The sequence below is a fragment of the Ursus maritimus genome, unplaced genomic scaffold (genome assembly GCF_017311325.1).
Source record: "Ursus maritimus isolate PB19 unplaced genomic scaffold, ASM1731132v1 scaffold_24, whole genome shotgun sequence".
NCBI classification, from domain to species: Eukaryota; Metazoa; Chordata; class Mammalia; order Carnivora; family Ursidae; genus Ursus; species Ursus maritimus.
Window position 1 is genome coordinate 36,774,981 of NW_024424897.1, and position 12,425 is coordinate 36,787,405.

Consider the following 12,425-nt stretch of genomic DNA (forward strand, 5'->3'; position numbering starts at 1 on the left):
AGGTCCTTCCTTTTCAGAAAGACAGAGGGGTTTGCAAACTCAGTTTGGTGCAAGTGGGTGCTTTGTTTCAGTGTTTTGGTTTCACACCTTCTCCTGCACCCACCATCTGTCTGGGGTGGAGGCATTCAGTCTACCTCTCCCATCAGACTGGGAGCTCCCTGCTGATGGGCTCTGCATGTCCCCAGCTAGACTTAGTCTTCTCCTTGGGCAAGAGCTGGCTCAGTCCGGGAATTCCCTGAGCCCAAGGACTGTACTGCCCCCCCCCATTTACCTGGGACCTCTCCAGGCAAGCTGAGTCTCCCACATCAAAAGGGGGTCTTCCTGGGACAAGAGCTGTTTTCACCAGCACAGCAGGTCTCCCCTGGGGCAGGACTAGTTTCTCCCCATCTGACTGAGGGTTCCTGAGACAAATTTGAGTCTGTTTCTACTTGGACTCAGAGCTCTTGCCTTCCAGGATCTCCAAGCCTGGGTTGTGGGCTCCCTCTGAGTGGGCAAGAACAAGGGACAGCATCTTATGCAGTTCGGCCATCACCCCCCTCACCCTCTCCACCCTGGCACAGAGCCTGGCAGAGTCACTGCCCAATGCGGATCTCCTCAATGAATGAATGGATGAATGAATAGCGTCTCTATGCTGATGATTTTCTTCACTTACTGCCATTCTGGCCCCTCCCCACGTATATCTTCAAACCTACCTGACCAGGGCAGAGAAGTGCATTGCAGAAAAAGCATAGGTGGGTCACCTACACTGGATTCTGCTCCTCGATCTGTAACCTTGGACACAGCTATGACCTTGGACAAGTTCTGCGCCTCTGGACCCAAGGCTCAGCCCTGATGCATATTTGTCTGATGCATGTTTGTTGACTGAATAAATACATGAATGAATGTAGGGAGGGATTCCCTGCCATCGTGGTGTCCTAAACCCTGAGCTCCTTTATGGGGGCAAGCTCTCTGTAGCAACGAAGTTATGTGATGAATGATCCTGCCACTGGCAGAAAACTCAAGTTGTCTGACTAGGTCCAAGGGACCTTAGATTCAAATCCTGATTCAGGGACACCTGGGTGGCTCAGTTGGTTAAGCATCTGCCTTTGCCTCGGGTCATGATCCTGGGGTCCTGAGATCGAGTCCCACATCGGGCTTCCTGCTCGGCGGGAAGCCTGCTTCTCCCTCTCCTTCTGGCTGCTGCTCCCCCTGCTTGTGCACGCTCTCTGTCAAATAAATAAATAAAATCTTGAAAAAAATAACAAAAAATCCTGATTCAGTAATTCACACCCCAAGCAATTCTTAGGCATCTACTGTGTACCAGGAAGTGTGAATGACAGTGGAAGCCGAGACCACTTGTGAGGACGAGGATTTGTGTCTCTTTTGTTCACTTACGTATTTCCAGGGGCTATCACAGTGTGTACACTGGGGCTCAACGATATTCGTTGGATGAATGGATGAAATCATTCCATGGACCTGTGATTTCTAAATACAAAGAATACCAGGATATTTTGAAAACACACAATGGGGAAACGTAGCATTGTTTCAGAGAAGGTTTCCTGAGCAAATGATTAAATGAGTTAAAACAGAGTTCCTAGAACAATGCCTGGCAGAGACATTTGTTGAATGAATGCATGCATATTTCAGGCAAGACCTGAAGAATGAGGAATTGCTCCTGTCTTCCTCTGCTCAGGCTGCTGTAAGAAAATACCACAGGCAGAGTGGCTTGAATAAGTGAAATTTTTGAAAAATAAGCGTATTTTTTCACAGTTCCGGAGTCTAGAGGTTTAAGATCAAGGTGCCATCAACACTGGTTTCTGGTGAGGCTTCTCTTCCTAGCTTGTAGATGGCCACGTTTTCACTGTCTTCACATGGCCTCTTCCCTGTGTGAGGAGGGGGCATGGGGCAGAGAGAGAGAGAGCTAGAGAAAGAGGAAGAGCAGGAGAGATATCTCGATCTCTTCCTCCTCTTATAAGGACACCAATCCTGTTGGACTAGGGCTCCACCCTCCTGACCTCATTTAATCTTTATTACTCCAATATAGGCTCTATCTCCAAATACAATGACCCTGGGGGTTAGGGCTTCAACTTATGAATTGGGAGAGGGTGCAGATACAATTCAATCCATAAGAGTTCCAGACAGAGAAATCTGCAAGTACAAAGGCAAGAAGAGTTATGCTTTGGAAGAACGAAGAAAAAGCCAGAAGAATCTAATCTTAAAGAGCGAGGAGTTGCTGGAGAGGAAGTAAGGCTGAGCGGAGCATCATAAGGAGTTTGACCTTTGTCCTGCTTCTAATGGGAGTCACTGTAGGGTTTTAGGGTGGACAGTGACAGACCAGATCTTTGGCTTGAAAACATTACCCTTTGGTTTGAAGACGTCAGTGTGGAGGATGCGTGGGAAGAGGCAAGAATGGAAACAGAGAGGCCAATCACGAGGCTGTTGTAGACAATTACAACGACTCAGCCCAGAGTGGAGAGAGGAGACGGGGAGAACAGACTCGGGACAGGTTAAGGAGGCCAGATTGGCGGAGCTTGAGACCCCCGGGATGTGGGCAGAGCTCCAAAGAAGATCCCAGGTTTCCTGTAAGAGCCCTCCTGTTAGCCGGTCTCTGCCTCGGTTCCTCATCTGTAACGTGGGCACGGAAGGGTTTTCGTTTTGTTTTTTGTTTCTTTTGACAGAAGGGTTTTTGTAAGGATTAAATGAGTTACATGTATAAAGCACTTAGAACAATCCCTAACACGTTGCTCTCATTCTCATCATTGTTGTTACTGCTTTACAGTGTTGAAAACTGTAGACACTTTTTGCTTTTGTATTCAAGAATTATGAATTGATGTGATCCATTTTTAAAAAATAATAATTTCTGCCTTCAAGCCAACAGGCTCTGGTTTTGTAAGCCGCCCCTGCAAGGCTGCTGCCGCCCAGAGCAAAGCCAATTCAGTCTTCCACCGTTTCCTGTCTCTGAGTTTGGGGAAAATCAGTTAACCCCTCAGAGCCTTGATTTCCCCATCTATGAAGTGGGGCAAGAATCCCCGTTCTACAGAGACAAAAGGCCGTTTGCATCCTGCACGGCACTGGGAGGTACTGAATGGGGCGACGGCCACCTGTCCAAGAGGAGGCTGGAGAGGTGGGTACCAGGTACGCCCAGGGCCACGCGGGGCCGGACACGGCGTGACACTTCCCCTCCGCCACACCAGAGGGCGATGTCGCGGGCTGACGGGCCGCGCGACCGCGGGGGCGGCGCTCCGTCCCGCCGGAGTCTTTCTCCTCCACGTGGGGACGCGGGATGGCGGCGGCTGCTGCGGAGGTGGGTGTGCGTGAGTGCGGGCGGGGGCGCTCGGGTCCGGGGTCCCCGGGGCCAGAGGGAGGCGGCGGTGGGGGCTTTCCGGTGGGGCGGCGTGACTGACCCCCGCCCTTGTGGGCGCAGGACGAGGCGGCGGCGTGCGACGTGCAGCGGCTGCTGGTGCAGTTCCAGGATGAGGGCGGGCAGCTGCTGGGCTCCCCGTTCGACGTGCCCGTGGACATCACCCCGGACAAGCTGCAGCTCGTGTGCAACGCGCTGCTGGCCCAGGTGAGCGGCGGCCCGGGCGGCCCCTCATCCCCCACGCTGGGCGGGCGGCCCTGCCCTGGTCCGGCCCAAAGGGGAGCGGGAGACCCCAAGTGTGGGGTTCGGGGGTCCCACTGCTCAGCGACGGCGGGTGAACCACCCTGGCGTCTTGTCCGTGGCAGGGCCACCTACCTCGGGGGAGGGTCAGGAGATCTAATCAGTGTGACAGCGCTTTGCGCGCCGACCGTCAGGGTCCATCTGGGGAGAGAGACCGCATTTTGAACGCATTGGGTGCATCGTCAAATTCCTCGACACAGCTCCTCTTTAATATCTCCATTTTACAGGGTGGCCCAGAGGCATTCAATTATTCGTGCGATGCCACGCGGTGGGTGGTAGATTTGCAGTTGGAACCCAAATGTCAGATTCGAAACCCTTGCTCTTCTAAGCCAGTGTTTATCAAAATGCTGCCCTCTGGTGGGGTTAGGGGCTTAAAAATACAGTACCTGGACCCCCACCCCAGATTTACTACAAGACTCCGGGAGTGAGGCAGAGTCTGCATTTTCTTTCTTTCCTTTTTTTTTTTTTTTTTTAAGATTTTATTTATATTTATTTGAGAGAGAGCTCACAAGCAGGGAGAGGGGCAGAGGGAGAAGTGGGGTTCATGACCTGAGCCAAAGGCAGCCGCTTAACGGACTGAGCCACCCAGGTGCCCCCAGAGTCTGCATTTTCAGCCAGTTTTTTGGATGCTTCTTACACATCGTAGGGCATAGTGTGGTGGTTTAGAAAATGCTGCATAATTCTGTATATTAACACTAATTCAGGAGTTTAAATTTCTTTCTGAAGCACTTGAATTCGTCCTTAGCAATAGGACATTGGGCTAATTAGTTGTAGCTGCTCTGAGCCTCAGTTTTCTCATCTATCAAGTGGGAGTATTGATGCCTGCCTCCCAGGGTTGTTGTAAGATGCAGATCAAGGATTTTAAAGTACTATGTAAGTGTCCTGCAGTTACTCTTTGAGGATAAAAAAGGCCTTGCTCAGTGGGCATGGTGGGGGGTGTCCCAAACAGTGGCTGAGAAGAATAAAGCTTCACCTGCCCACAGCCCAGTGGGGAGTGCTCCTGCCTATCCTTTGATGGAGGGGCTGCCCTTTGCTGTTGCCCTCCAGGAGGATCCCTTGCCACTGGCTTTCTATGTCCACGATGCTGAGATCATCTCATCACTGGGGAAGACGCTGGAGTCACAGGCAGTGGAGACAGAGAAGGTCCTTGACATCATCTACCAGCCACAGGCCATCTTCAGGGTCCGTGCTGTGACTCGCTGCACCAGTTCTTTGGAAGGTCATAGCGAGGCGGTCATTTCTGTGGCCTTCAGCCCCACAGGAAAGTAAGGACAGCTGCAGAATCGTGGAGTGGAGTGTGGGAGTGCAGCCTCTGGCTGGGGTGGGGGGTTACAATCAATGGGACCTCAAGCTGCCTATCCTAGACCTGAGCTCTGGGCACAAATTGCAGGTTAGGGACTTCCCCAGCGGGGTTCGGTCTTGAAGGACACCCATCTTGGGAGGGTCCTTCCTGGACTTGATCTCAGGAGAGCTGAGCGGCAAGCTTCCTAGCTGTGTGACCCAGACAAGTCACTTTCTGACTTAAGTCGTCATCTGTGAAACTGAATTTCTTTGCTTTTTGCAATCATACGAGGATAATGAGAAGCTTCAAACCTGGTTATAGCTGTGGCCATTCCTTTTAGAAAGGAAGAGGAGAGAAATGGCCGCCTGGGGTCTTCTCCCAGATGGTATCAGTGTTATGTTTCTCCTTCTCAGGGGAGAGAGAAAAGTCCAGCCCCAGATTCTATGCCCAGGAGACAATTGAATAGGCAGCAGAAACATACATATGCAGTGTTCTGGTGTAGGTCCTACCCCTTGTCCCCACTGCAGAGGTCAGGTGGCCTCTCTTCTTCCCCAGGTACCTGGCCAGTGGCTCCGGAGACACCACTGTGCGCTTCTGGGATCTCAGCACCGAGACACCGCATTTCACATGCCAGGGTCAGTACGCAGTTAGCTACATAGGGGGTCTTAACCCAGTGGTGGGTGTGTGATCATGTACTCAGCCCTTTAGTTCCTGAGGAGGCCCAGAGCCGATTCAGCCCCTTCACAGCCAGTTAGCAGTGCCTGTTTCTAGGTAGAGACCGCACCTTTGAACCCAGCTGGCCACATACAGACAAGCAGATGCTGGCCCGGAGTGTGGGGTTGTGGGTTGTGCTGACAGCTGGTAGCAAGGAGAACCTGGCTTAGATCCAGCCTCTACCACAGTGGTTCTCAAACTTGACCGTGCATCAACATCACCTGGGAGACGTGTTAACATACACATTGCTGGGCCCCACCCCCAGAGTTTTGGTCTCCTTAGTTCTGAGATGTGGCCTGAGAATTTGCATGTCAGGTTCCCAGCTGGTGCTGATGCTTCTGGCCGGGGGACCACACACGAGCTGGGTGACCTTGTGTGTGCAGGGCGTGCTCCCCAAGCTTCAGTTTTATCATCTGAGAAATTGGGAATCGTTCTTGCTCCATACTTTAGAGCTATCGTGAGAATGATAAGGGATGGCGTGTGTGCAAATGCTTTATACCATGTGTCGTGTAAGGAATTATTAGGAAGTGGAAATGTTATCTGTGCAGTGGGATGCGTGGCTTTAGCACTTTGAAAGCCTCATTGCTCTTTTGGTTCGACTGCTCATTTACTCAGGGCTAGCTGAGGAGTGCCAGGCACTGCTAGGCACTGGGAGTCAAGATAGGCGTGCTCCTCCTTTCTCCCTCCCCTGCTTTCCTAGGACACAGACACTGGGTGCTTAGCATATCCTGGTCCCCAGACGGCAAGAAGCTGGCCTCGGGCTGCAAGAATGGCCAGGTAGGTGGTGGTCAGGGTAACTAGACAGGGACTCTGGGCTCCCTTCCTAGGAGATGGGTCAAATCAGGTTCTGGGGTCTTCAGGGAAGGATGGGTTGGGGGCAGTGGACCCAGGGACAGTTCGGGGAGGGTTATTGAGTAAGCTTCTGTCCTTCAGATTCTCCTGTGGGACCCAAGCACAGGGAAGCAGGTGGGCAGGGCCCTCGCTGGCCACAGCAAGTGGATCACAGGCCTGAGCTGGGAGCCCCTCCATGCGTAAGTGACACTGACAGAGCCGGGGGGGAATGAGGGGCTGGGGGTTCAGAACCGTCCTCTCCCCTGCTGAGGGGGTGAGATGGCCGGCCTGAGCAACAGTAGTGGCATGGCAGGCGGTGGGGCAGGTGTTCCGAGCCTGTGTTGCTGTTGGCGGGGTGGGGGGGGCTGCTCGTCATGGGGCCTGAGAGCTGCCTTGCAGTGCGGCTTGATCTTGGAGTCAGGAAGCTGTCTCGTCATTGTCCTGGCCTTCGAGCTGAGCATGGGGAGGTGCTGTGGGCACTGCCAGGTCAGAAGCAAGGTCACGTCTCCCTCGCTCCAGGAACCCGGAGTGCCGCTACGTGGCCAGCAGCTCCAAGGATGGCAGCGTGCGGGTCTGGGATACGACTGCAGGCCGCTGTGAGCGCATCCTCACTGGGCACACGCAGTCAGTCACGTGTCTCCGGTGGGGAGGGGACGGGCTTCTCTACTCTGCCTCCCAGGACCGCACCATCAAAGTCTGGAGGGCTCATGATGTAAGAGCCGGGAGGGTCCGGGACCCAGGCTGGGGGAATCTCAGGTCACGGGATGCCAGGGCTGGGAGGCAGGTTTGCCAGTTCATTCTGGGTTCCAGGTCGGGGAGGTGCTTCAGGAACGGTGGGGTATGTGGGTGGGCTTCCCTGATAGTGAAGGTTCCAGTGTTCGTTAGCACGGTCCGGACGTTCCTGCCGTAGGAGGCCTGTTAGCTTTATGGAACCTGCCGGATCCCAGAGTTCCTTGACTGGAGCCTGTGTATTCCCACGTCCTTCACTTGCTTCCTATGATACATGCTTTCAGGAGCCATGATCTGGCCCCGCACGTTCATTTTAGACATGAGGCGAGACTTGAGCCCAGAGGGGTGATTCGATTAAGATCACAATGAACGAGGGTCCTGGTTCTGAGTCCTGCATCACTGTCTTCTGGGGCTAAGCTGGGGGTCCCTAGGGTGAAGAGTGGGGTGGGAGTGTCTCTGACCCGACTCCCTCTGCCCTAGGGTGTGCTGTGCCGGACTCTGCAAGGCCACGGCCACTGGGTGAATACCATGGCGCTCAGCACTGACTACGCCCTGCGCACAGGCGCCTTTGAGCCAGCCGAGGCCTCGGTTAACGCCCAAGACCTCCAAGGGTCCTGTGAGTGGGCGGGAGAGGGCTGCCTGGGAAGGAGCTGCTTCTCTGGCTTAATGTGCGAGATTCGGACGTGGGCAGGGGTGTTCGCCGTTGGCGTGGGATTTTCTAATGGGCTTCCTCATCTCCTCTCCCCTCCGGTACCTGGCCACAGTGCAGGAGCTGAAAGACAGGGCTCTGAAGCGATACAACCTCGTGCGGGTGAGTGTGTGCCGGCCACCAGCATGCCCGGCTCCATACTCGTCCTCCACTGGTCCCGGAAACACTGCAGACACCCAGTTCCCTCCCCCTTTTCTTTTCCAGAAAGTTCTTCGTGATAATCCTAGTTTACACTTCTAAAATCTTAACACACAGGGATCATTTTATTTATTTATTTATTTTAAGATTTTATTGATTTATTTGACAGAGAGACAGCCAGCGAGAGAGGGAACACAAGCAGGGGGAGTGGGAGAGGAAGAAGCAGGCTCCCAGTGGAGGAGCCTGATGTGGGGCTCGATCCCAGAACACCGGGATCACGCCCTGAGCCGAAGGCAGACGCTTAACGACTGAGCCACCCAGGCGCCCCCCCATGAATAATTTTAATCATTTTGTTTCCTTTATCTGCTTATTTATTGCACTTTCTCTATTTTTTTTTAAATTTATTTATTTATTTGAGAGAGAGAAAGCACACACACGCAAGCACAGTAGGGGAGGGGTAGAGAGGGAGAGAGAGAATTTCCAGCAGTCTTCTTGCTGAACATGGAGCCTGACACGACCCTGAGGTCATACCCTGAGCTGAAACCAAGAGTCGTTCGCTCAACCAACTGAGCCCCCCAGGCGCCCCTCTTTTTTTATTTAAAGTAACACATTCACGTGGTCCAAGGATCAAAGAACACAAAAAAGTAGATAGTGAAAAAGTCTCCCATCTCTGTTGCCCTTCCATTCCTTCTGGAAGCATCCTATGTTCTGGAAGTATCCTAGTATCCTGTGTTTCCTTCCAGAGACTTCATATGTATAAATGCATATAAACCCACATGTAAAATCCCTTTTTTGAGGGGCGCCTGGGTGGCTCAGTCGTTAAGCGTCTGCCTTCGGCTCAGGGTGTGATCCCGGGGTCCTAGGATTGAGCCCCACATCAGGCTCCTCCGCTATGAGCCTGCTTCTTCCTCTCCCACTCCCCCTGCTTGTGTTCCCTCTCTCGCTGGCTGTCTCTCTCTGTCAAATAAATAAATAAAATCTTTTTTAAAAAATCCCTTTTTTGAGAAAGAGCGAGTGAGTGGGAGTGTTGTGGGGGGTTACAGAGGAGAGAGAGAATCTTAAGCAGGCTCCACAGCTAGTATGAAGCCCGTCTCGGGGCTCGATCCCACGACCCTGCGATCCTGACCTGGACCGAAATCCAGAGTCAGATGCTTAAGCAGCTGAGCCCCCCAGGAGCCCCCATCCTTCCTTCTTTAAACACGCTCTTCTGTACCTTGTTTCTTCTTGTAATTATGTGCAGTGATTAGAAATCGTTCCATGTGCATAAGGCTTCCTTTCGGGGGAAGTGACTTGCCAGAGGCCCCATGTAAGTTGGTAGCTGGCCAGGCCTCATTGCTCCTAGTGCTGGCCTTCGTGCTGGTGCGGGGTGATCAGTGGTGTTTGCGGCCAAGGTCGGGCTCTCCTGCCTGAGGCCATGTCCAACACCATGTGCTTTCTGCCTCTCCTAGGGCCAGGGCCCAGAGAGGCTGGTGTCTGGCTCAGACGACTTCACCCTATTCCTGTGGTCCCCAGCAGAGGACAAGAAGCCGCTTGCACGGATGACGGGACACCAGGCCCTCATCAACCAGGTGCTCTTCTCCCCTGACTCCCGCATTGTCGCCAGCGCCTCCTTCGACAAGTCCGTCAAACTGTGGGACGGCAGGACGGGCAAGTGAGTGGGGCTTGGGGAGGGAGAGGAAGGGCCCTAGTCTTCTGGAAGGAGTTTGGCTCTGCCACTTACTGGCTGTGTGGCCTTGGTAAGCATTAGATATAATGAGCCTTTGTTTCCTCTTTTGTAATATGCAGACCCTACCTCTCTGCTTTGTTACCAGGGTTAAGTGAGATGGTATATTTAGGGCTGGCAATAAATAGGCACTGAAATACTGGCTCCTTTCCTATCAAAGGAGAGAAATGATCTTAAGACGGCCAGGCATGCGGCACAAGTGTAGGTTTGAGGTGTAGTCCTATCCCGGCCCTCCTCGAAGTGTGGTCCGCAGACCGGCAGCTGCAGCATCATCTGGGAGCTCAAAAGTGGTGCAGAACCTCGGGCCCCACCCCAGACCGTGTAAATCCAAGGTCACCGGGTGATTCTGCTCCCAGGGAAGTCTGAGCAGCACTGGTGTAATGACGTACCGTGGCCTTGAGGTTAAGTCAGAGGGAGAAGCGAAGTCACGGGCAAGAAGAGAAAGGGAATGAGGGAAGAAACCCTTGCTGGGGCCACACGGCAGCACTTCTTTTTCAGGATAGGAAACGGAGTCTCAGAGAGGCCTAATCTTGTCCAAATAGACATAGCTAGTCTGTATTGATCTGGAAGTTCCAGGTGGGCCTGACCCACTATTATTCGATGCCACGTGCCAGCAGGCAACTTGTGTTAGGGGGTTATCAGACATCCTTTGGATTCTAAGTCATGCAGAGTTGTCCAGGTACGGAGGCCTGCCAAGAGGCCTCCCAGAAGCAGCTCATTTGGAAAAGTTATATAAAACCATTATGACCCTGGTAATGATTACACTGGGGTAGGGGCTAGGCAGTGAGATTTTGTAAACGTTCTCAGGCAATTCTAATGTGCAGCTGAGGTTGAGAACCACTGCTGTGGGCATAGGGGCCCCTTCAGACGTGTTTGAAGACCTAATACCCATCATCACCTTTTCCTGGCCCAGGTACCTGGCTTCCCTGCGTGGCCACGTGGCTGCTGTGTACCAGATCGCGTGGTCAGCCGATAGCCGGCTCCTGGTCAGCGGCAGCAGTGACAGCACGCTGAAGGTGTGGGACGTGAAGGCCCAGAAGCTGGCCACAGACCTGCCAGGCCACGCAGATGAGGTATGGCCGACCCTTGTGAGCAGAGGTGGGGCCGGCGGTGGGGTTGAAGCCTGGCGCACCTGCCCCCCACCCTCCGTACTGACCTGCCTCCCCCAACCCCCACCTCGGTTTAGGTATATGCCGTCGACTGGAGTCCAGATGGCCAGAGGGTGGCAAGTGGTGGGAAGGACAGATGCCTCCGGATGTGAGTCTGTGCTGGCTCTCCTGCCCTTAAGTCGGTCACTCTTTGCACCTTTCCCTTCTGGTGGAGAATGCCGAGGGCTCTCCAGGGGCCTAAGACCATGTGTGGTGCCAGGTTCTCTCAGTGGTCAAAAAGGGAGGGTGTGGAATCACGGGGAATATGGGAGACCCTCACGGTGCTCTCCAGCGGGCAAGCCCAGGGGCCCTCCAGCAAGAGGCACTCCTGGCTCTGGCTCTCACTGTGCAGTCTCAGAGAGCGCGGTTCACCTGCTTCCTGGGAGTTACCAAGCCTCAGTAGACAGGACGATCAGAGATAGGAGGTGAACACACTTGGGCAGCTGAAGCATGCGTACGTGTAAAGAATGGTCGTTGTTTGCCATTAGATGACCCTGGTGGACATCCGAGCAGCCAGGCGGGGGGATGAGGTCTTGGCCGGGGCAGGCAGTGGGTGCCTCGCCTGAGGGTGGGTAGCTAGAGCAGGGATGGTAGCCAGACTCTTGATGACTGAGTAAACCACAAGCTCTCCCCCGTTGTGGGCTCCCGGGATGATACAGCAGCCTCCCTTTCCCAAGATGGGATCCCCATGCTCTTCCCTCCCCTTCTGCACAGATGGAGGAGGTGAGAAATCTCAAGGTCTCTGGGATCCCCGCCTGGACGTGCCGCTGCCAGCTGCCTGCCCTGACACAGACCAAAGGCCCGGGTGATGATGCTGCCAACGGGCATGGCCTGCTGCTCTTGGACAGCCCCCAGTGGGGTCCCTCCCCAGAGCAGGAGAACAGAGGTCACAGGGGGCTGTCAGTGAGCGCAGCGCTTGGCCATCCTCTGTACCTCGCTGGTGGGGAGGGGGGTGGCAGGCAATGACTGGAGCCCTGCTGCCGCCCCTTCTCCTTTCCTAAATGTTCTTTCTATTCGGCATCAGACCCGAGATTCTGTGACCAAATAAATCACTTCTATTTTGTGTGTTCGGGTTGTTGTTCCTGGTCCTAGAATCCCAAGGCTCACCACAGGACTACGCTAAGTTCGTCTAACCCTTCCCTCTGGGCTGCACCGAAACCCTACTGACCTGGAAGTTGTTTTCCTTCTCTTTCCCCTGTGCCTACGAGGGAGAGGCCAGTTGAGGCAGGGGAGACTGGCTGAAGCGGCAGGATAGCGGCCAGGGGAAAATCGGAGCCTGCATTGTCCGGTATGGTAGATGCTAGCCACGTGCGGCTGTCTCCGTTTCCCCGGACGGCTAGGAGTGCAGTCCTGCGGCACTAGCATAAGGCTAGCGGACGGCACAGATCAGAGCATCTTCGTCACCGCAGGGAGTGTGCTGTCCTCTGGGCTCTCGGAGGACAGTGTGCAGGGTGACAGCTGCAGCAGCAGTGGGTGTGGCGTGACAGGACGATGGTTCTGTCACCCCAGGA

At 54.0% G+C, this 12,425-nt stretch overlaps 1 protein-coding gene across 1 annotated transcript; it reads left to right on the forward strand.

Annotated features, from left to right (window-relative positions):
* Positions 1–3,205: 3,205 nt before the first annotated feature.
* Positions 3,206–11,981, forward strand: NLE1 (notchless homolog 1). Its single transcript, XM_040640993.1, has 13 exons — positions 3,206–3,283; positions 3,404–3,547; positions 4,688–4,905; positions 5,478–5,557; positions 6,337–6,413; positions 6,570–6,667; positions 6,987–7,179; positions 7,677–7,812; positions 7,961–8,007; positions 9,492–9,694; positions 10,680–10,839; positions 10,953–11,023; positions 11,629–11,981. Exons 1-13 carry the CDS (start codon positions 3,263–3,265, stop codon positions 11,639–11,641), a joined length of 1,461 nt encoding a protein of 486 aa, XP_040496927.1. The 5' UTR covers positions 3,206–3,262; the 3' UTR covers positions 11,642–11,981.
* Positions 11,982–12,425: the final 444 nt, after the last annotated feature.

Excerpts from the sequence above, each read along its gene's own strand:
- NLE1 (XM_040640993.1), top strand. The coding sequence starts at position 3,263 with ATGGCGGCGGCTGCTGCGGAG. Across the intron at positions 4,906-5,477 it reads GCCTTCAGCCCCACAGGAAA|GTACCTGGCCAGTGGCTCCG; the intron begins GTAAGGACAGCT and ends CTTCTTCCCCAG. Across the intron at positions 8,008-9,491 it reads AGCGATACAACCTCGTGCGG|GGCCAGGGCCCAGAGAGGCT; the intron begins GTGAGTGTGTGC and ends TGCCTCTCCTAG.